This window comes from Dioscorea cayenensis, chromosome 1, assembly GCF_009730915.1.
Source record: "Dioscorea cayenensis subsp. rotundata cultivar TDr96_F1 chromosome 1, TDr96_F1_v2_PseudoChromosome.rev07_lg8_w22 25.fasta, whole genome shotgun sequence".
NCBI lineage: Eukaryota > Viridiplantae > Streptophyta > Magnoliopsida > Dioscoreales > Dioscoreaceae > Dioscorea > Dioscorea cayenensis.
This window is the reverse complement of record NC_052471.1, coordinates 637,970-662,005: the sequence shown is the minus strand read 5'-3', so window position 1 is coordinate 662,005 and position 24,036 is coordinate 637,970. Positions and strand designations below refer to the sequence as shown.

The following is a 24,036-nucleotide window of genomic DNA, read 5'->3' as shown; positions in this document are numbered from 1 at the left end:
TCTCCATATTTTATTTATACAACTCGGATCTTGAACATTTGTAAAATTAATATATATATATATATATGAATCAAGTATCAACTTTATTGATACTGATATACGAGAAAATGAAAACTTGGCATTTTAATGATTTCTCTAATAAATTATTTTTATATATACATATAAGTGCTGACTCAGCATTTGAGAAGATGCCAATAAAGCTATTTTGGCAAAGAGGTTCAAATCACAGAAAAAATAAGTAAATAAAAATAAACAATAATTAAACCTTGGTTATAGATAGGCTACCCTAATAATGTCTTTTAGCAAGTGTTCCTTACATATTTGTTCTTTGTTCCCTTCGATTCTATCTAATCTCCTCCACAAAGTCACCTACACAATGATGATTAATATTCATCCTAGCTATCCTTATCTTATTTGCTTACTCATATTTTTTAATTTATTTTGACAAATACAACAGATAGCATGTGCATAGACTAAGAATTAATTGTTTAATTAGCACACCTTCACTCGATGACACTGAGTTTGAAGTGAATACTTGTACCCATAACCCAGGGGGCGGAGCTACATTGGTTTTTGTGGGGTCAAATGATCCCACAAAAATTTTGAAATTATTTAAAATATTATATATATATCAATTATTTTATGAAAATTTGTAAATTGACCCATAAGATTAGAAAATTAGTGGTTAAGGTGCAAGAAAAATTATGAAAACTTATGGGTTATTATATAAAAATTAAAATTAAAAAGACCTCTATTTTTTTTAATAACTATAGAAAATATAAAACTGAAATCATTTTCTTGTCTTTGTTATTATCAATATTTTCCATTTGCTCTCTTATCATATTGCCTAATTTTTTTAAATTTAAAAATTAAACTTTTGATCTTGATATGATTTTTTTAATCATCCAAACTACATTAAATAGTTTGATTAAGTTCTGATATGAGTTTAAATTTTTAGATGTTTGAATTAATTTTTTAATATAAGTTTTTAAACAAAATTTCTTGGTTTTTTAATATTTAGAAATTTATATTGTTTTAACATAATTATTTTATATATGCTTGTGCATATACATATTTTTTTTATATCATACGTAGTGATATTATATTTATATATTGACACCACATAATAAATTGTCTGTCCCTGCCATTGCCATATCCAGTGAAATTTAAAGCCATACCCGTTATTTATTTGATTTTTTTATAATATAATACCTATTGTTATCATTATAATTTAAGTATTAATAAATGTAAATTCAATATGCATCACAGGAAGAAGTTCTTGAATATAGAGATCGTGGTAAGTCTTATTTGCTTTTATTATACAATCACTTTCACTCTCTTGTTGTCATATTTCTAATTAAATAATAAATTAGCCATCAATGTCTAAGCAAATTGGAAATGCCACCATGCCAAGATGGTGATGTTTTTTATGTTAATTTCATGACTTGAATAGATATGCATCCGGGTCACAATTGAACACCCACAAACATCCAAATGGAGACCTATCATATTTTTCGTTTTTAGGTTTCGGGTTTTGGATTTATACTATAGTTAATATTTATAACTTTATTTAATTAATCATGGAATGATTTGATTTGATTAAGACAATGGTAATGATAATTTGCAAAATGGAATTATATACATTATGAACGTTATCATTAAATTATTCATATTATCACTAATGATAGTTTAAAATTAACTTATTTATTAAAAAAAATTAATCCGAATTATTTCGAGTTTAAATATTAGTATACATGCAAAAACCGGCCAAGAGAAATCTATCTATGACAAGTTTAAAAGCTTATTTGGTGTTTTAATTAATTATTAATGAAGTTGCTGAGAAAGTTTTTTTTATGTAACTGTATTTTTAAAAAAAATTAAGACAAAGTGAAATTTATTAAAGTTTTATTTTTGAAGTACTTTAAAGACATGGAAAATCATTTGTGTATGATTTTTTTTTATGATAATTAAATAGTTTTATCATGACATATTCAATTAAAAAAACACATATTTCATCTATATACATTATGTCTTGGAATATGGGCTTGTGGGTTTGTCCAAGCATTTACTATGTCTAAAATGGTTAGGAGACGTTTGGTTCACGGTAATATAGAAAGATTACCACGTGTTATATGATAATCTGAAAATATTACCATGTTTAGCATTGCACCGGTGATAATGTGGATGGTAATATCATATTACCAAATTATAAATATTACCAAGAAAGTGGTAATCCTATTACCACCAAATTTGGTGTCTATCTTGGATTACCATGACAATCTTATAACTTTTTATATTTTAACAAATTAATTACTGTGACAACCAAACACAGTAATGAACTATTTCCAGTAATAAGAGTTCTCAAACAAACATGGTTATATTAAATTACCACAATATTTCCAACCATATAACATTCCCACTCATATTACTATAGTAATCTCGTTACGTGGTAATATATCATGACCACGAACCAAACGACCCCTTAGTGTTGATTCTAGCAAACATTGGAAGATTTATATAACTTGTGTTATTTACTACGAAAATTGTTAAATCATTTTCATCTTAAATTTATACAAGAGCTGAGAAATTCAAAATGCAGCTATCTTTCTTTGTGATTCAAAATTGAATGTGATTTCTTGTTTTGCATTAATGCTTAATTAATTTATTTTACAATTACATTAAGACTTTATTGCTCAATTGAAATTATTGCTAATTGAATCTATTTTTATTATTTACTATTACATATATATATATATTGTCTTGCAACACTAAAATTAGCTACTACAAGAATGGACACCATAAATTGCTGTCTTTCGCTGTCTATCCAATTATAATGGCTCAACTTTTGATTAAAGAGCCATTTATTTTCAAGTAGATGGACCAATTTTTTTCATATAATGAAAGCTCCATTATTATAAAATTATAATGCATGTACCTCGAGCTTTATATATATATATATATATATACTAAGGAATCAAAAGGAAGACCAAGATATAATTACCCCCTAATCGTCATTGCAGTAAACAATTCATTGGTTTGATTTCCATTACATTCATTTGTTTCTCACCTTCTAGAATTCACAAAATATCAATGAGAACTTAGATGCCATCATAGCTAGTGCCTTAAAAGAGTTGTTTATCTTCTGTGGACATAATTTATGACACAATAGGACCAAGCTCCAAATTAACTAAAGTAATATATATAGTTTCATAAAAACATGCAAACTAATATTTTCACTTGTTAAAATTAATCTCTACTGAAAAGTCATATACATATATATATACACCAGTTTTTAGTACAAAAATTACAGCAAATTACAGATTGATGCTTCATGTACATTTTTTACTAAGAGAAGTGAAATTTCATTCTATCCTTATGTTTTGTACACTCGCTATCTCTAGATATATATATATATATATATTCAAAAGAATAGATAAAATATGGTTCATTAATTAGTATTAGTGCATATTTCAATGTTATTTCTTGATGTGCATTTAAATTGACAACAAAGGATTAACATTTGAAGTTTCAGAAACATATGATAACCTTTGCATACATGATAATCAAGAAATAACATAAAATTGAAGCAAATAAAGTGATTCTATTGATCAACTACTTCATTAGAAAACTAAATTTCCGGTTTCACAGCAACATTTATCTTGGAATTGAAAGAGAAGTTACTCGTGCCACAACTCGAAATATATGAACATCCAACTTTATGAACTCGCTGTTTGTAGAGATTAGCTCAAAAACACATACATCCCCTTCTTCCATATTGTTGTCGAACACGAATGATTGCCATTGTTGCCCTCTAAACCCCCAGCTTCGGTTGCAATGAAATTTCACATGCCATTCCTTCTTTTTCTTTTGAATACGAAGAATCACAGTTTGCTTTCTTCGGTTCATATGTAGAGATGCAAAATGACATGGTACTGTCTGCAAAATGTTACAATTCACAATAATGGTAATATCTTTCAAATAATGACAAGTGCTTAATTATAAAATGCAGAAATTAATCTTTGTATACCATGAAATATGGCTTAGAGATATGTGATGGTTGCATAATTGTTATAAAAGAAGGATTGACTGTTTCATAGGCTTCTGCTAATTGTAACGCTCTTGCTTCTTCTTCTGTGCTTATTTGTCTCCTTTTTGAAACAATTTTGACATAATACTTCATTTTCGATGAGCCTGGTTCTATTTAGCAAGTAAAACAAAACAATCGAATGATTATTGTTATTACATCAACCAAAAAATAACTGAAGCAAATAAACTATGTGAATGAAAATGTTACCGCATTCTGTGTTTCTCCTCTTCCCATTTGTTCCATTTTTCTGAACATCAGGGGTGCCTGTTTTATTGAATTCTTTCTTCATTTCATGCTCTTCGAGTGGATTCGATCGTCTCACAAAATACGAAGCCTCCTTCTCGCATCCACTTTGATCAAATATCAATACATCAAAACATGAATTTCCATCATATTTGAAAACAAGAACATCATTTTCTTCTACATAGTGTTCATCAACAAATTCCTTCCAACCATCCTTCACCATCAAACTCCCTGAAACTTTCTCCAATTTCACACTCCATAAATTACCATTTGGACTTCTCAAACTTCCCTGGGATTAACTGCAGAGCAAGTATTACTCTTATCACTTTCAATGCCATATATATATATATATACACTCATATAACATGTAGATTTATGAGCTATGTTATCTGCATACCATTCCTTGAGAGAAACTGAAATCCATAACCTTAATAAAACTCATTCCTTCCAGCTTGAAATGATTCCAATAGAAATGCACCTCAAATTCCTTGCAAGGTTTACACCTTTCTTTCATTGTGATTTCCCCTGCAAAACCAGTTAGAAAGAAACTATTTATATACAAATTCATTCTTCAAGATAAATAACAAGAAAAACAAAGAAAAAAAATGATATTAATTTTATATACTTGAGCTCTGATCTGTGTAAAATTTCAATAGACAAAGTTCTGTTGCTATTCTTCTTCTCAATTTATAATAAGACTAATCCATAGAAGCGCAAGGGACATTTGACCGTTAATTAAATAGTTGGCGGGAATTTGAAAAGTCGTTATACAGCGCTCCAATCAGAACCTTACAAATGGGCGACGCTAATGAAGCTTATCTGGTTCCAAGGGAACACCATACCAGGCATTAAGTAAAAATTAAAACCCAATTAAAAGCTAATTATTAGACCAAATTAGAGAAAAAGACTTGTTTGAAAATTTATTAACAATATAATCATTCTTATTTGAAACCGCCGGTTGTATGCAACGTAAAAATTAGTTAATGATTTCTTTAAATTATTTTTTTAAAAAGAAAACACTGTATTACATATATACTTGGTTTTGTAATTTTAATTAATTCAAATAAATAAGTACTATATTGTTTCATATAAAGATTCATAACGTATATGTTATTAGATCTCAACCAATTTCAAAACTAATATTTGCATTAGATAATGACAATAATACATGCACATTTGCATTAAAAAAAAAACATAAATATAACCTAGAGCTATAACAATGTGGTGGTCATCTAGTACGGTTCGGAGGGAACATAGAGAATTAAGACTTCTTTTATATAAATGATTTTTCATAAATATATTTTAAATGAAATTTATTAAAATATATTTATAAAATATATATATATATTTAAAATGGATAAATACTAGTTTATTAAAACTAGGGAACACATATAAGATATGTGAAAAAAATAAAAAAAAAAACAACTATAACAAATAAAAAAATCGGAAAAAACAAATACACAAAAAACAAACAAAATGAGTGTCATCAGAGATGAAATACAAAAAAACATATAAGAAGAGAAAGTCAATAAGACTTAAGGAAAGGAAGTCACAGTAAGTCAATGATATCCACAATGTAATATCATAAAATCAACTTATCTATTAAAAAAATTGAATTTCACTAATCATAGGGGTGGAGCGTATGAATTATTTTCATTTCTGACACTCAGAAGTAGGGATGGGCATGGGATGGGGAATCCGAGTCCCTAGCGGAGATTCCATTTGGGGCAAAAAATCCCCGGTTTTCTCCTCCGCAGGGGTTGGGGTGGGGGAATAAAATTCCCCGATTATTGTAGCGGGGTGGGGGTGGGGAGTGATCTTCCCGCCCTGCGGAGTCCCCGCCTCGAAATGTTTTATATATATATATATAACAATATATTTGTTGAAATAAAAAAAATAAAATAAAAAAATAATATAATAAAATATTGGTTATTAGTAATGATTAGTCTCAATTAATATCTAATTTAATAAATTTTTTTCCTTAGATTATTGGATTTTTGAAAGAAATGTGTTAAAATAAAAATTAGAAAATATATAATATAATAATATGTTTGTTATTAATAAAGATGAGTCTTAATTGGTATCTAAAATTCTAAGTTCATGAATTTAAACATTAGATTAGTGGATTGTTTTTTTTTAAAAAAATTGTGTTTGGAGGCCGGGGTGAGAATCCCCGCTCCCATGGGGATCCCCGTGGGGATCCCGTGCGGGGGGCTTCTTCTTCCCCGATTCCCCAACTGGAGCGGGGATGAAAAATCCCCACCCAAAATGAAAACAATAAGTCGAGAGATACTCCCATGGGCGGAGGGGAGGGGCGGGGCGCCGCCCCTGTCGCCAGCGAACCCCCGCCACCCCTCCTTTCACCCCTCTCTTTTCTCTCCACCCCCTCTTTTTCTCCTCTCTCTCCTTTATACTACTTCTATGCATCTCTCTCCTCTTCTTCCCCTCCTTCCTCCCTTTTACTTCTCTCTCTTGTTTCCCCTCCTTTCTCTTTACTACTCTTTTTACTTCTCTTTCGTTTTCCCTCCTCCCTTCCCCTTTTTACTCTTTTTATTATTTAGGGTTTTTTTAAATTTATTTTTATTTTTTTAGTTTTTTTCTCTATTTTTTTAGAGTTTTTTACTTTCATTTTTTTCATTTTCTCTATAGTTTCCTCCTCCTCTCCCCTTTTAGTACGTAGGGTTTTTAAATTTTTTAAAAAAATATTTTTTTAAAAAAATATCTCTTTCTCTCTATTTCTTTCTTTTAGATTTTTTTAAATATAAATTTTTTTATATATTTTTATACTTATCTTCTTAAACATAATAATTTTTTTAAAAAAATATTTTTAAAAAAACTTATTATTTAATCTATTGATAATTTATAAATTACTCTATGTGGTATATATATTTTTTTATTTCAAAAAAATCTATGTTTTTAGTTTTTTTAGTTTTTTTATAAATTAGTTTACACAAAAATATAAAAATTATATTTTTTTAACTAAGTTTTTTTGTAAAAATTTTTATTGTTAGGCTTGATTTTTTTATAAATTAAACTACAAATTAACACATAAATAAATTTTTAAAACAAAAATTTATAAATATTTTATTAATTATTCTTTTATTATAATTCGCCCCCTACCCTAGAATTTCTGGCTCTGCCCCTAGATACTCCCCGTCCCCACCCTGCTCCATGCCCATCCCTACCCAGAAAATCTAGTGAACGTCGTCTCATAGTGTGGACCGCTTCACTCAAATGAAAACGGGTGATAAATAATACTTGGAAAGCAGGATAGCAAGTGATTTCTCTATTTTCAGGAGTAGCAAGTGAAAAACTTTCAAATTTTTTTGTTTAAATTAAAAAAAAAAACTAAAAATAAAAAATAAAAAAAACCGCGAGTGGCTTCTCTTCGAAGAAAACTCAACCTTCGCACGCCATGGAATGGCTTGGAAGGCTCGGCCTCGCCCTCTGGAACTGCGGCGTTTCCACCTCGCCGCCGGCGGCGGCGGCGGCGAGTGTCAGCTCCTCCCCCGCCCAAGACCTCGATGAGGACCTCCCTGCTCCGGGGCTTCTCCTGGCCCAGTTTGGCGCCGGCTGCTTCTGGGGCGCCGAGCTCGCCTTCCAGCGCGTCTCCGGCGTTGCTCGCACCGAGGTTGGATATAGCCAGGGCCATCTCCACCGCCCCACCTACTCCGACATCTGTACTGGCTCTACTCTCCACGCCGAGGTCGTCCGCGTCCACTTCGACCCCCAACTCTGCCACTATGATCGCCTTCTTGATGTCTTCTGGGCTCGTCACGATCCTACCACTCTTAATCGCCAGGTTTGTTCATCTCTCTTTTGATTGGTTTTTTTTTTCTTTAATTGGAGTTTATGTGCTAACTAATTATGGATATTTTGCATTTATTTTAGTGATTGATCGTAGTTGAGCCTGAATTTGGGAGGTTTTTTTTGTGCATGTTGACATGGAACGTGGAAAATTTTCTTTTTTATTGAAGTTGAGACTGAAATCTTTGTATGGAAGTATGATTATGGAGATGGATGGTGTTATTTACTTTTGAGAGATGGTTGAATCTCTTTGGGGATTAGAATAAATAGACTGTTTCACAAGTTTGTTCTAGTGTGTTTTACGATGTTTTGTGTCGACAAATGTTTGAATGATAGGATGGAATTAGATACTTGCATTTGAATCAATATATGCATCTCTTTCTCTGGCAATAATAAAATAGTGTATATAAATACAAAGAAGTTTTTGCTCTGAGCCTATGAGGGTGGCTTGTGTAGTTTTATGATGTTAATGATGTGCAGTCTTATTCATTCTGTTTAAGCATGAGCTAAAAATCAGTCATTATCTATTGATCTATTGAAAGTAAAATATAAATTTTGTAGCAAATTGGAAAGCGTGCATTGTTGGAATTGAGTGTAGGGATGGATGCTTTTTCTAGTTGTACTTTAAGTATGTTTTTTTTTTAATCTTTTGGCTTGTTGATTTGAATTGTGGGGATTTTTATGAGTACAGACAATTGGGACCACTTTAATGATGATATTATTTGTTTTAAGGCTCAATAGAGGACGTCCTTCAACAGCAACACAGTATGTTCGCATAAAACTGTTTAAATACTTCTGAGCCAGAAGCTCTGTGACAAAATTATTGATAAGTCTCTTTTTTAAAAAGGTTCTTGTGGAATGGCTGTTAAATTTTACAAGAAACATGCCATACCATAGTAATTCCCTGGTTTTGAATCATTTGCTTGTTTTGGATTGTTCATATCTCAGGGAGCATGTAAGTCCCAAATATGATGCTATTTAAGAGAATATTTTAATAATTTTTACCATTGAGAAAGTAGAAGGCCATAATCGTTAGAGTTTAGAACAACAATAAGTGATTTTCTGCATCAATGTTGAAAGTAGGTAGCAATAACACTAATTATGATATTGTCTCTTCCACAAACTGTTGTTACAGTGCATCCCAACGCACGCAAGCCAGATGTTCTTGCTGCCTTGTCAAGGCTTCACCTTCACTACCCCTTGTTCTCCATGGCAAGCATATCAAATTAGGGTTGTAGCGGATCATGAAAGGCTTGCCAGATCAGACAATATTCCATGCTCTTAATATGGGTTTTTCTTAGTCGTCTTATGTGGCATACTTACCTTGTTGAATTGTATAAGAAATTTATCATTTACTTGAAATTAGCTGTATGTGTTTTGTGCAGTCATTTTTATTTGCTTTCTTTTCATTTCTTCTGCTATCCTCTTTCTTCTGAAAAGTATGATCATAATCTTCTAGATCATATTGTAAGCAACATAAAGAATTGTGTGTGAATTATACAAGTGGAGTTTGAGAATTTTTTTAAAGGCTTATTAATTCCAGTCACATCTTAAGTTTACATTATTCCCCTGTATAAGCATGATGGCTCTTTATTCAGTCAACATTTGGACTTCTCTGTTAGTATTGTTGCTTCTTTCTATTTATTTTGCATAAATCCCTGGCCTGATACCTATTAGCAGACTAAAGATATAAAGGTTACAGACCATTCTGCTTTTGGTTCATCTTTTACCCATCAAGCTTGAAAAGCTAGTGTTTAGTTTGCCAACAATATTAGACTCAATTTTCTAGGTTTAAAGAACCTGTTAACATGTTCTGCTTTAATGGTAAGGTACTTTTTTTTACTTTAATTCTAGAAGAATTATTGCTTTAGGGCTGGTGCTTTTATTAATATAATGCTGGAGAAAAGGCCTGCAACTGCATTTGAATGGTGTAAGAGTGAGTTTTGGGTTTTTTTCAATATCATGATTGTTTGAACTAATCATATTGTTAGACAACATGGGAACCTTGGCTTGACCTGCAAGCAGTTGTCTTTTAAGCCATGCAAAGTGATGGGGTTGTAGTAGAATATTATTTTATTTTTTGTCTTCAATTTTATTAGTGGTTTTATTTGGCTCTTTTATGGACAAAATGAATTCAAAAGCAGTGTTATATTTACCCATATCCTAGACGTTAAGTGATTTTTGTCTACCTTTCAATTGAATTATTCATGTACAATTTCCTTTCCTAAAACGTTATAGAGATGAGAATGGAGTTTCATCTTAGTGACAGAAAGTGCAGGAGGTCCGCAAGTTGAAATACTCATTATTTGATTGTTGGTTCTGATTGTTACTATGAGGAGTTTGGTGTCATGTTACTTTTCAATCATGTGAATTACATTACTTCTATTAGTCCAAATACCCCAATATGATAATTGGGTGGTTGAATGATGCATGTAGCAGTGCTTGATGATTGGGAGATCGTAAGATGGAGACAAACTAGTGATACTTTATTGTGCATATATTTACCAATAAAAGTTGAAGATTCTTTGAGAAAAAAGACAGCGACAGCTGAAATAATGTACATTGGTCAGATTCATGTTCAAATACTTTCTGTACCAGGCATGTTGATCTGAACTTAAGTCAGAAAATTTTTGAAACCACAATTTCTGTACCACAAAGGTTTAAATTAATGTTATAGATAGTTCTTTCCATGAATCTTGCCTTAACTCTGTAAGTACTAGCTAGTTGTTCATTTCTTAAAAATACTCGGTATTTTGACTGTAAAAGCATGAGCAGCATACTGCATTTCCTGGAAGTTCATATATAAATTTGTACTGTTTTGATCCTAAACTTTTGTCAGTGACTCTGCACAGGGAAACGATGTAGGAACTCAGTATCGGTCCGGAATTTACTTCTACAACCCTGAGCAGGAGAAAATGGCCAAGGAATCTCTGGAGAGGCATCAGAAATTCTTGAACAGGAAGATCGTCACGGAGATTCTCCCGGCAAAAAAATTTTACAAAGCTGAAGAATACCATCAGCAATACCTCGAGAAAGGCGGCCGTTTCGGTTTGAAACAATCTGCCGAGAAGGGATGTAATGATCTGATTCGATGTTATGGTTGAAGAAGCTTTGTATCACAATCATCTTCTAAGATGAATTCACACATGTTTCTGCCAGTCTTTGTAGCTTCTTTGTAGTTTGTAAATATGAAGTTATGAAAGTGAATCCATTGTGTGCTTGTGTTGGTATAGATTTTCTTTTACCAGGAATCATTTTATCAGTTAAATGTATTTATACATTTTAGGTTGTACCAACATTTAAAATATATATATATATATATTATTTGATGATAAATGATTCTAACATATTTCAAAGAGTCCACGTGTCATTCTAAACTAATCTAGAATGTAAACATACGATGTCTTGTTTTGTAGTATTTTATCATATGTCGTATTTTGATTTGTCGTATATTACATTACTTATGTTTACATTATTATAAATTTTATCAAAAAGAGATTCTGTCTTTACTTTTATCATATATAATATTAATAAAAAGAGTTATGAAAACAAAACCAAACATGTAAATAAAAAAGAAAATTTAAAATAAATATTTACATTTATAAAAAAAAAAAGACCACCCAATAGCGTTCAACTCTGTCTCTATCTCTATCTATTCCTTTTTCTCTCTCTCACATATCACACTATATAAATAAATATTAATTTTTCTCTCTCTCCTTTTTCCTTCACCCTTCCATATTTCTTATTTGATTCCCCCAAGAAATAACCAAAAAGATCTCCCCTTCTTCTTCTTCTCCTTTCAATGGATTCTACTCAATCTACCTCCTTCTAACTCTTTTCCCTCACTTTACTCTCTCTCTCTCTCTACCAAAAATATTGAGTTGTTTGCCTTTTGCAATAGGAAGAAAGAAGGGAAAAAAAAAGTTAAAAACAGATAAATATATATATATTATATATGTATGGAATTCAATTGGGATGTTTGCTAATTGTGTTGAAACTGTTCTTAAATTCAGATTTCCAATTATTTGCTTGTTTCATTAGCCTCTGTGGGTTGTTTGTATGGTGAAGAAAGGACCTTGCTGCCATTGTGGAGTCACAAGTGAGGTTTTTCTTGGATTCTTTTTTCTTTTTTTTCTTTCTCTTGAATTTGTTTTTGGAGTGTTTGATATATTTTGTGCTGCTTTTTCTTTGAATTTCTTTGATTCATTGGGAATTGTCTTTAGTTTTCAGTGCTGTGTCATTATCCTTTGTATTTATTTCTTCCCATTTAATTCTGTGGGTTGTGTTCAAGTTTCTGGTATCTCATTCTTTATTTCAATTTGAAAATGTTTCAATGGTCAACAAGTGATTGTTCCCATCAATTGCTTCTTCCAGTCTTTGTGTGCTTGGTGAATTCTTGTCCTGTTGCAATGCACTGGAGTTTCTGATGTTTGTGTAGCAGTGTAAGAGTTTGCTAAAGCAAAGATGTGAAACTAATTGTCACTATTCTTTGCAAATTGAATGTAGATTGACAATGATAACTACAAGGTGTTGAGTTCAATGACATACCTGTTACCATAATTCTGCTTCGAATTTTAGAGATGTTCTTCATTTATGTCTTTAGATTGCTTACAATACTCTTCGATGTCATGTTTATTTATCTAAGAATGTTGTATTGGTAGATGCTTGATTGGCTTCATATGACCTTGTAATGCCATTATGTTCTTGTAAACATAGTAAGTGTCTATGAAGAAGTGAATGTTCACTGCTTTGTTCTAGTTACCGGGGAACTTGTTTACATGTTTTGTATTTTCAGTGAGCTTCTTTCTCTATTGAATTTTCATCAGTGATAGATGAATGGTGCAACAGGCACTCCTCTTTGGCGTAATGGACCAGCACACAAGCCGATTCTGTGCAATGCTTGTGGATCGAGGTGGAGAACAAAAGGTACATTGGAAAACTATGTGCCACAACATGTGCGTGAGCTTACTGATCAAGTGGAACTGAAAGTGTCTAAAGAGAAAATTACTCCCTTAAAGAACAATTTACAGAGAGTGCAGAAAAGAAAGCTAGAGAATGTAATTGCAGAAACTGAACAAATAGTTCCACTTCATGAGCAAAACTTTCAAAAAGTTCTTGAGGAGGATACTGGCAATCGATCTAGTTCAGGTTCAGCTACGTCATGTTCAGAAGACCATATACATGCTGGTGCCCCGGATATCATTGATTTAAGAGGTTATGAATCTTTTCTATTTCAATAACACCATATTATACTAAAGTTTCAGCTAGTTTGGTTACATCTTTGAATGGATTGTATGTTATGGAAACCATACAAGCTTAGCTTCTTCGTTAAAGACAAGCATCACTTAGTTGCTTAAATGCTTTGTAGACTTCTCTATGGTTAAGGTCTCTTTATTCTCTAGAAAACTATTAAGGTTTAAGCATGTATTCTTCTCTAATCCTCTATCAAAACACTATCTTATGTTCTCTATTTTTGATTGAAACTGCTTCAGTTTAGCATGAGTAATTTCAATGAGTGATTCAAGCCTTCAAGGTTTGATTGCCAAGCCATATGCTTCTTTTCTTTTCTTTTCTATAGTTTTCACATGCTTGTAAGTAGTCATGAAATGAATATAAATTGATGATATCTCTGTTTCTGGCTGTAATGCACTTTTCAGCTTCAGCACAATTCTGTGGATGGAATGTGCCATCAAGAAAAAGGTCATGTATTCATCGCGCAAGGTCCTCTCCTCTTGCAAGGCTCCAGAAGGACTTATATTCTATATTCAGTGCACAAGGTTCATCGAGCACACCAATGGCTTCTGATGGTGATCTTCTTTATCAAAATGAAACTGAAACTCAAAGCGGTTCAATTGAAATTGGCCATGGTGTTGTCCTCATCAGACCTCCTAGTGCAAAAGCTATCGAGGAGGAGTCTGAAGCCAGTTCATTTCCGGCTGATAATCAGTCATACATTGCAAATGAGGCCATTTCCCAATCAGCGTCCCATTCAGTGTCTACTGGATGTATCAGAATTGGAAAGAGTAAGGAGCATATTGCAGAACTGGCACAAGAACATGAAAAAAGGTGCTTCTTAGCAAAACACTTCATTCAAAAGTAAAATATCAAATTCCAGTAATGCATTCTGTAAATTGTTCTCTTAGTTTTCATTTCTTTTTAAAATTACAGATTGATTTACAGTAATTTAAAGTGCATTATCCTTCTCTCACATCAGTATTTCTTTGCAGGGATAAAACCTTATATGAGATGTTGAATATTAAGCATGATAGAAAGTCTCCACTGATATCGATTGACCTGAATGTAAGACAAAGTTCCCACTCATGTTAGTGTGATGTCTTTATTTTTTAGAGGAATTCAATGGTTTCCTCATACCACTAATAATGATTGAAGTGACTCTTAACTTGTTTTTGTTGGTGTTAGGATCTAAAGATTAAAGAAAATACTCTAGGAGACCGATCAATTGCCCTTAAACATTCCAGATCAACGCCATTCAAAAGACAAAACAACCCAGGTTTGTTTCCTATGCTTAACCTTAATACAATGCATGAAATTCTTTGATTATCATATGTTGTTTCTCTTTATGGTTTTCATTTCTGAAGTTTATGAGCTTGCAGAATCTTTCTTATTGATTTTATAATTCAAGGTGTCATATCCTGATAGAACTAAGCTTTGATTGTTCCGTGTGTTCCATGAATTCATTGCAAGAAGCAATTCCCAATTTGCATATCAGAACTCTTATGATCTGATTTCTCTTATATTGTTAGCAAGTTGAATACGGAATTACGGTTGAAAATGAACAAATAACTCTTCCAGTTGCTCGAATAAACTGCAACTTGATTTTGCATTGTCTTTGTCTGAATGACAGTCCTGAAAGGCAGCATGAGAACGCCGGTAGGAAAATGCAGGCCAAGTGGATTGAGCATCTGTTCTAAAACTCTGACAAACTCTAGCGATGCGGCCTCAAGATTAACGCACACCGGTGATACTTTAACAGGCAATAAAGATGGAGAATCCATGCTATCCTCTTTTCAATTGACAGTTCAAGACATTCATCTGAGTGTCCCTGCAAATATATCAACCTCAAATTCAGAAGCCAAAAACCTTGGCAATCCATATAAGGGAAAAACAGTTAAGAAAGCTTCATTTGAAGGACATGGGAGCAACTCTTCACAGCCGAAGCATCGAGGGCCGAACAATATAACAGCCAATGCAGCATTGTTTGAATGCTCTAATGTTTGTCTGTGATCAGAGTTTGCTTCGCCAATGACCGAATGTTGCTCAAAAACTTGTCTCATTCCCCTGTGAATTATCATCTAGATGATATAATTCCCCTTCTTTTTTTTTGTGTAGGATGAATGAGTTCAGGAGCAGAGTTTTGAGTTTGATATATATAGTCTATGATGAAACTGCTGAAAGAAATATATTGTCATTTACAAAAGAAAAAGATCAACAGAGATTTTCCTTTGATTTTGTCATGCACACAAGTGGTGAGGAGAGCGTGTCACCAAAAGACCGGCCTATAGGGTAGGAGTAGCCCCAACCCTATGGCATGGTGGGGCAGGTATGCTTCACTCAACGACACTTCACTCGGGACCCGCTGGCCAGGTCGATCTGGTCGAGAACCCTTCGTTGGTCGACCCTCACCCAACCCACACATGATCACGAGGTGGGATCCATGACTTCACGAGGCCTATAGGGTAGGGGTAGCCCCAACCCTATGGCATGGTGGGGCAGGTACGCTTCACTCAACAGATTTGTTCTAGTGTTGTTAGCTTGCTTAAGTGGCCCATTAAATTGCCCAGATGATTAAAAAGAATTAAAGTTCACCTGATAGTTTATATATATATATATATTCTATTTTTAAAGAAAAAAATTGAGAAAATTTGAATTTACAGTGTATACACAGTACTGTAATCGACCCGGAATTCCATTCCACCCTGAGTTTATTCATTCACTATATTTTTAACATTCCACTAGTGGTAATTTATTATAAATATTTTTTTAAAAATATTTTTTTAAATTTTATTATAAAAAATTTTAAATACAAATTTTAAAAAATAAAATAAAATAAATATTTAGATCCCAAAAACTAATATTCAGATGCTAAGCTTTTTTACGAAACACTCTCTATCTCTCGCTATTTCTCGCTTGTTCTCTTTGCTCTGAGTCCGAGCTCCAAAACCCTTCTCCAATGTCGACGTTCTCGAATGATTCCTCTGAGGACGGCTCGGCTCTTCTTCTTCTTCTTCCTCCAACGCCGCCTTGGACGCCGAGGTGGTGCCCTCGTTGGCGCCGAGAGCTGGGGACAGCGGAGGAGGTGACCTGGCTGCCCGGGAGATTGCGTGTTCATTCTCGTTGTTCCGGTGTTGGTGGGGAGTCCATTAAGAAGCTCTACCAGGAGACCCGTGCCGGTATTCGCGTCCTTGAAGGCTCCGTTGGCTCCCCTGATCGTATCGTAAGCTTGCTTCTTCTGTTCTAGTGTTTTTTATGCTTCATTTGTTGGAATTCTTTTGCTTTCGTGAGTGTTTCGCTGAATAGATTCTGGTTGTTCATCATTGCGAGTTAGTTTAAGTTTATAGAGGATCTCAGGCTAAGCTTGGGTGATGTTTTTCTTGTCAAATTGGAAGCTTGAATTGTTGTAATATTTATTTATGCACTGTTTTGTTGGAGAATTAGAAGCTAGGTCTACTTTAGGGGTTGTTTGGATTGAGGGGAAATTGGGGAAAATCAAAGGAAGTCTTGTCAATCATTTTCTTTCATTTGCACATCCAATTTTATTTTCTTCATATAAAAATACACAAGAAAGCGACTTTTCTTGCTTTTCTGATCTTTTCTTCAGCTGAAACATGCCCTTGCTGTTCTGGTTTATTTTCCAATTGTGCTGGTCTCTTTAATTGTTTACTTGTTGAGGCTTGTGAGTTGAGTTCCTTACTTTGCTTATGTGTCGTTATTATCACATGATTTCCATTAGTATAGCTCAAGGTTTCTTCACTTTAGATATTGGATGCCGTCAAACTTCATTTGGAATTTCATGCACATTAGGGGCCTTATTGTTGATATCATCTCTAATGAGTCTGAAAATTTTGTAACATGTTGGAAGGCTTACTTCTATTGAAACATGCCCCTAGAAAATTTGGGGACATCTTGATTATGTTTTAAGCAACATGAAGAAATTGAAGAAATTGTGTGTGAATCATACAAGTGGAGTCTGAGAATTTTTTTTTATTTTTTATTTTTTTAAGACTTGTTAATACCAGTCTCATTCTAAATTTACATTATTTTTCTGTATAAACATGGTGGCTCCTTATTCAGTCAACATTTGGATTTCTCTGTTGGTATTGTTGCTTCTTTCTATCTATTATGTAGAAATCCCTGGGCCTGATACCTATTAGTAGACTAAATGATATAAAGGTTACAGACCATTCTGTGTTTGGTTCATCTTTGCCCATTGAGCTTGAAAAGCTATTGTTTAGTTTGCCAACAATATCAGATCAGATCTTCTAGGTTTAAAGAACCTGTTAACATGTTCTGCTTTAATGGTAAGTTTTTTTTTTTTTTTAAAAAAAAAGAAGAATTATTGCTTCAGGGGTGGTGGTTTTATTCAAATTATGTTGTTAAACAACATTGAAATCTTATCTTGACCTGCCAGTGCTTGTCTTTGATGCCATGCATGAATGATGGGGTTGTCGTATAATATTATTTTAAGTTTTGTCTTCAACTTTATTAGTGGTTTTATTTGTCTTCAAACCAATGTTATTTTTACCAAAATCCCAGTGGTTGAGTGATTTGCGGTTACCATTCAATTGAATTACTCATAGTACAATTTCCTTTCCTAAACCATTACAGGGATGAGAATGGAGTTTCATCATCTTATTTGATAGAAAGTGAAGGAGCTTCACAAGTTCAGATAGTCATTGTTAGATTGTTAGCTCTCATTGTTACTATGAGAAGTTTAGTATTGTGTTATTTCTCAATCATGCCAATTACGTTACATCTATTAGTCCAAATACCAAAATATGATAATTTGGTGTTTTAATGATGCATATATATATATATAGCAGTGCATGACTATTGGAAGATCATAAGATGGAGACAAACTAGTGATATTTTATTGCACATATATCTACCAATACAGTTTGAAAGTTTTTTGATTGAGAAAAAAAAAGACGGTAACAGCTGAAATAATGTACATAAAGTCCGATTCATGTTCAAATACTATCAGTACCTGGCATGTTAATCTGAACTTAGAATTTTTGGAAACCACAGTTTTTGTACCATAAAGGTTTAAATTAATATTATAGATCATTTTTCTTCATGAATCATGCCTTAACTGCATAGGTACTAACTAATTGTTCATTTCTTAATAATACCCTATATATCGACTGTACTGCATTTCTCAAAAATTCACATATAAATTTCCATTGTTTTGGACCTAAACTTTTGCCAGTTACTGTGCATGGGGAAACGATGTAGGAACCCGATATCAGTCTGGAATTTACTTGTACACCCCTACCCCTGAGTTGGAGAAAATGACCAACTCTGGAGAGACATTGGAAGGTCCTGAACAGGAAGATTGTCACGGAAATTCTCCCGGGAAAAAAAATTTTACAGAGCCAAAGAACACCATCAGCAGTTGCTAGAGAAAGATGACCGTTTGAGTTTGAAGCAATCAGCGTAGAAGGGATGTAATGATCCAATTCAATGTTATGGTTGAAGAATCTATGTATCACAAGCATCTTCAACCATGAATTCATTCATATTATGTAGCTTTTTGGACAAAGACGACAAGTGCTGCTACATAAGAAATTATCTCAAGGGACAAGCAGATATAGCGGTGCATCAATTATGGTGTAATAGTATTGTTGATTTAGAGATTTGATTTTGGGTCTATTTATTCACTATTTAAGTAATCAGTGGTTGTTAATATGAAACTATGCAATGTGAATCTATTCAGTGTTTGTATTATTATATATAGATTTTTTTAACAAAGTATTATTTTGCAGGATAAAATGCATTTATCCTTTCTAGATTGTGCCAACATTTCACATAAACCCTTGAATTCATTTGGATTTCTAAAATTATATCAAAATATATATTTTAAAAAATAATTTTTTTTCTTCTTATGATACTGCATATATTACATTTAAATGAGACACATTAATTCTTAAATTTTAATATATTTCAAAAAATCCACGTGCCATTTTAAAATAGTCTAGTTAACGTAAAGAATTATATTATACGATGTCTTGTTTTGTCGTATTTAATTGTATGTCGTATTTTGATTTGTCGTATATTACTTTACATATGTTTAGATTATTAATTTTATCATAAAAAGATTCTATCATAACTTTTCTCATATTTAACATCATTTTATTATTAAAAAAAAATTATGAAAACAAAATCAAAGCTGCAAACAATAATAATAAAAATAATACCCTAAAATAAATATTTAATATTTAAAAAAAAACAGACCATCCAATATCATTCCACAAAAAAATAAAAATAAAAATAAAAATAAAAAATCATTCAACTGTGTCACTATCTCTCTCTATTCCTTTTACAGTTTTACCCATTTTCTCTCTCTACATATCACACTATATATAAAATTATAAATACTAAATTTCCTCTCTCCTTTTCCTTTTGACCCAATAATTATATTTCTTAATTGATTCCCCCAAATAAACCAAAAAAGTCTCCCCTTCTTGTCCTTCCAATAGATTCAACTCAATCTACCTTCTTCTGACTCTTTTCCCTCACTTTACTCTCTCTACCAAATATATATATATATATATTTATTTATATACAATTTTTGAGTTGTTTGCCTTTTGCAACAGGAAGAAAGAAGGAAAAAATAGTCTTTTTTTTTTTTTTAAACAGAATTAAATATATATATTATATGTATATGGAATTCAATTGGGATGTTTGCTAATTGGGTTGAAACAGTTCTTGAATTCTTAATTCCAATTATTCTCTTGTTCTGGTAGTGTTTTTGGGTCTGTTTGTATGGTGAAGGAAGGACCTTGCTGCCATTGTGGAGTCACAAGTGAGTTTGTTCTTGGATGTTTTTTTCTTCCTTTTCTTGTTCTTGAATTTGTTTTTAGAGTATTTGATATCTTCTGTGCTGCTTTTTCTATGAATTTCTTTGATTCATTCAGTGCTGTGTCATTATTCTTTGTATTTATTGCTGCCCATTTAATTCTGTATTTCTGTGGGTTGTGTTAAATTTTTTTTTTTTGGTATCTCACTCTTTATTTCAATTTGAAAAATGTTTCAATGGTCAACAAGTGATTATTCCCATCAATTGCTTCTGCCAGTCTGTGTGTGCTTGATTAATTCTTGTCCTGTTGCAATGCACTTGAATTATCTGATGTTGTGATAGCATTGTAAGAGTTTGCTAAACAAAGATGTGAAACTAATTGTTAGCATTCTTCACAGAGTGTATATAGATTGACAATGATAACAATTAGGTGTTGAGTTCAATGGCATACCTGTTACCATAATTCGGGTTTGAATTTTAGAGATGTTCTTCGTTTATGTCTTTAGATTGCTTATAATACTCTTTGCCTTCATGTTTATTTATCTATAAACTAAGATTAACACTGTATATAATCAAAATTCAGATAAGAATGCTGTATTGGTTAATGCTTGATTGGCTTCATATGACCTTGTAATGCCATTATGTTCTTGTAAACGTTGTAAGTGTTGATGAAGGGGTGAATGTTCACTGCTTTGTTCTAGTTACAGAAGAACTTGTTTACATGTCTTGTATTTTCAGTGAGCTTCTTCCTCTATTGAATTTTAATCAGTGATAGATGAATAATGCAACAGGAACTCCTCTTTGGCGTAATGGACCAGCACACAAGCCGGTTTTGTGCAATGCTTGTGGATCGAGGTGGAGAACAAAAGGTACATTGGAAAATTATGTGCCACAACATGCGCGTGAGCTTACTGATCAAGTGGAACCGAAAGTGTCTAAAGAGAAAATTACACCCTTAAAGAACAATTTACAGAGGGTGCAGAAAAGAAAGCTAGAGAATGTAATTCCAGAAACTGAAGAAACTGTTGCACTTAATGTGCAAAACTTCCGAAAAGTTCTTGATGAGGATGCTGGCTATCAATCTATTTCAGGGACAGCCACGTCATGTTCAGAAAGCCGTATACATGATATCATTGATTTAAGAGGTTATGAATCTTTTCTATTTCAATAACACCGTATTATACTAAAGTTTCAGCTAGTTTGTTTGCATCATTGAATGGATTGTTTGTTATGGAAACCGTACAAGCTTAGCTATCTTCATTGAAGACAAACATTATTTAGTTGCTTAAATGCTTTGTAGACTTCTCTAGGGTCAAGGTCTCTTTATTCTTTAGAAAACTATTATAGGTTTAAGCATGTATACTTCTCTAATTCTCTATCAAAACACCATCTTTTGTTCTCTATTTTTGATTGAAACTGTTTCAGATTAGCATGACTAATTTCAATGAGTGGTTCAAGCCTTCAAGGTTTGACTACCAATCCATATGCTTCTTTTCTTTTCTATAGTTTCCACAAGCTTGTTGGTCCTCATGAAATGAACTTAAATTGATGGTATCTCAGTTTCTGGCTGTAATGCACTTTTCAGCTTCAGCACAATTCTGTGGATGGAATGTGCCATCAAGAAAAAGGTCATATATTCATCGGACAAGGTCCTCTCCTCTTGCAAGGCTCCAGAAGGACTTATATTCTATATTCAGTGCGCAAGGTTCATCGAGCACATCAATGGCGTCTGATGGTGATCTTCTTTATGGAACTAAAACTCAAACTCAAAGTGGTTCAATTGAAATTGGTCATGGTGTCGTCCTCATCAGGCCTCCTAGTTCAAAAGTTGCCGAGGAGGAATCTAAAGCCGGTTCGTTTCTGGCTTTGAATCAGTCATACATTGCAAATGAGACCAATTCACGATCAGCATCCTATTCAGTGTCTACTGGATGTATTGATATTGAAAAGAGTAAGGAGCATATTGCAGAACTGGGACAAGAGCATGAAAAAAGGTGCTTCTTAGCAAAACACTTCATTCAAAAGCAAAATACCAAATTCCAGTAATGCATTCTGTAAATTGTTCTCTAAGTTTTCATTTCTTTCTAAAATTACAGATTGATTTACAGTAATTTAAAGTGCATTATCCTCCTCTCACATCAGTTTTTCTTTGCAGGGATGAAACCTTATATGAGATGTTGAATATTAAGCACGATAGAAAGTCTCCTCTGATGTCGATTGACCTGAATGTAATACTAAGTTCCCACTCATGTTATTGTGATTTCTTTATTTTTTGAGGGAGTCATTGGTTTATCATTACTCTACATTTAGCAATTATGATTGAAGTGACTCTTAACTTGTTTTGTTGGTGTTAGGTTCTTAAACATAAAGAAAATACTCTAGAAGACCGAGCAAGTGCTCTTAAACATTCCAGTCCGGCACCATTCAAAAGGCAAAACGACCCAGGTTTGTTTCTTATGCTTAACCTTGATGCAATGCATGAAATTCTTTGTTTTTTTTACCACCTTGATTATCATATCTTGTTTCTTTTTATAATTTTCATTTCTGAAGTTTACGAGCTTGCAGAATCTTTCTTATTGATTTAATAATAATTCAAGGTGTCATATCTTGTAAGAACTAAGCTTTGATTGTTCTCTGCTCTATGAATTCATCACAAGAAGCAATTCCTAATATGCATATCAGAACTCTTATGATCTGATTATTCTTATATTGTTAACAAATTGAATACGGAATTTAATGTTGCTCCAATAAACTGCAACTTGATTTTGTATTGTCTTTGTCTGAATGACAGTCCTGAAAGGCAGCATGGGAATCCCGGTAGGAAAATGCGGGCCAAGTGGATTGAGCATATGTTCTAAAACTTTAACAAACTCCAGCGATGCGGCCTCAAGATTAACACACACCGGTGATACTTTAACAGGCAATAAAGATGGAAACTCCATGCTATCCTCTTTTCAATTGACAGTTCAAGACATTCATCTGAGTGTCCCTGCAAATACATCAACCTCAAATTCAGAAGCCAAAAACCTTAGCAATCCATACAAGGGAAAAACAGTTAAGAAAGCTTCATTTGAAGGACATGGGAGCAACTCTTCACAGCCAAAGCATCGAGGGCCGAACAATGTAACAACCAATGCAGCATTGTTTGAATGCTCTAATGTTTGTCTGTGATCAAAGGCTGCTTCACCGATGAATGCTGCTCGAAACTTTCTTTTGTTCTCCTGTGAATTATCGTCGAGCTGGATGATATAATTCTCCCAATTTTTGTGTAGGATGAATGAGTGCATGAGCAGAGTTTTGTGTTTGATATATATATATAGTCCATGATGAAACTGCTGCAATGTATTGTCATTTACAAAAGAAAAAAATCAACAGAGATTTTCCTTTTATTTGTTCTGGTTTTTTTAGCTTTCTTATTAGTATCAATGTTTTTAAGAAAACTTAATTGGCCCACTAAATTACCCAGATTATTAATAAGAATTAAAGCTCACTTATACTTTATATATATATATATATAATTTCTTTCTAAAGAAAAATCTAGAAAATTTGATTATTTTTTACGGAAGTATATTTTACAGTCCATTTTACTAGTAACATGCTAACTCTTTCAATAACAAATGAATCCAGTTTAATTTTTATTAAAAAAAATTATGGACAAAATAACTCAATGTTGTTTGGTTGGAAAGTCTGGTTAACTGGCAAATCAAACTAGTCTTTAGGTGTTGGTTATTTTAGACTGTCAAAAATTATAGTTTAGTTAAATTCTAAATTTTAGCTGTTCATAATTATGGTAATATTTTTTCAGAGCAAGAGAGCATGGGGATAACTTCAATGTGTTTATTACTAATTTCATTTTATAATG

At 32.7% G+C, this 24,036-nt stretch overlaps 5 protein-coding genes across 8 annotated transcripts; 4 read left to right on the top strand and 1 right to left on the bottom strand.

The window, feature by feature from the left end:
- Nucleotides 1-3,654: 3,654 nt before the first annotated feature.
- LOC120262161 (B3 domain-containing protein Os12g0592300-like) lies at nt 3,655-5,179 on the bottom strand. Its single transcript, XM_039270235.1, has 5 exons — nt 5,173-5,179; nt 4,728-4,855; nt 4,295-4,619; nt 4,028-4,197; nt 3,655-3,936 (listed from the first exon to the last, which is right to left on the bottom strand). Exons 1-5 carry the CDS (start codon nt 5,177-5,179, stop codon nt 3,655-3,657), a joined length of 912 nt encoding a protein of 303 aa, XP_039126169.1.
- A 2,503-nt stretch (nt 5,180-7,682) lies between these two features.
- LOC120261406 (peptide methionine sulfoxide reductase A4, chloroplastic-like) lies at nt 7,683-11,399 on the top strand. 2 transcript variants are annotated; one of them, XR_005536610.1, is made up of 3 exons: nt 7,683-8,132; nt 9,273-10,846; nt 10,977-10,994. XR_005536610.1 is itself a non-coding variant. In XM_039269325.1 (2 exons), exons 1-2 carry the CDS (start codon nt 7,746-7,748, stop codon nt 11,239-11,241), a joined length of 639 nt encoding a protein of 212 aa, XP_039125259.1. In that variant the 5' UTR covers nt 7,701-7,745; the 3' UTR covers nt 11,242-11,399. The 2 variants fall into 2 exon arrangements, 1 of the variants encoding a protein (XP_039125259.1); XM_039269325.1 differs by lacking the exon at nt 9,273-10,846 and having other exon boundaries at nt 7,701-8,132; nt 10,990-11,399.
- Nucleotides 11,400-12,069: 670 nt separating this feature from the next.
- Nucleotides 12,070-15,576, top strand: LOC120278554 (GATA transcription factor 26-like). 2 transcript variants are annotated; one of them, XM_039285375.1, is made up of 6 exons: nt 12,070-12,236; nt 12,986-13,351; nt 13,795-14,203; nt 14,365-14,437; nt 14,567-14,648; nt 15,003-15,576. In XM_039285375.1, exons 1-6 carry the CDS (start codon nt 12,197-12,199, stop codon nt 15,380-15,382), a joined length of 1,350 nt encoding a protein of 449 aa, XP_039141309.1. In that variant the 5' UTR covers nt 12,070-12,196; the 3' UTR covers nt 15,383-15,576. The 2 variants fall into 2 exon arrangements, with proteins under 2 accessions (XP_039141309.1, XP_039141265.1); XM_039285331.1 differs by having other exon boundaries at nt 14,558-14,648.
- Nucleotides 15,577-16,252: 676 nt separating this feature from the next.
- On the top strand, nt 16,253-18,904 carry LOC120263143. Of its 2 annotated transcripts, none has more exons than XM_039271046.1 (2): nt 16,253-16,592; nt 18,611-18,904. In XM_039271046.1, the coding sequence occupies exons 1-2, from the start codon at nt 16,329-16,331 to the stop codon at nt 18,668-18,670; spliced, it is 324 nt and encodes a 107-aa protein (XP_039126980.1). In that variant the 5' UTR covers nt 16,253-16,328; the 3' UTR covers nt 18,671-18,904. The 2 variants fall into 2 exon arrangements, with proteins under 2 accessions (XP_039126980.1, XP_039126976.1); XM_039271042.1 differs by having other exon boundaries at nt 18,585-18,904.
- A 1,141-nt stretch (nt 18,905-20,045) lies between these two features.
- LOC120264309 (GATA transcription factor 26-like) lies at nt 20,046-23,427 on the top strand. Its single transcript, XM_039272120.1, has 6 exons — nt 20,046-20,180; nt 20,966-21,319; nt 21,760-22,168; nt 22,330-22,402; nt 22,529-22,619; nt 22,966-23,427. The coding sequence occupies exons 1-6, from the start codon at nt 20,141-20,143 to the stop codon at nt 23,343-23,345; spliced, it is 1,347 nt and encodes a 448-aa protein (XP_039128054.1). The 5' UTR covers nt 20,046-20,140; the 3' UTR covers nt 23,346-23,427.
- The last annotated feature ends 609 nt before the right edge of the window (nt 23,428-24,036 follow it).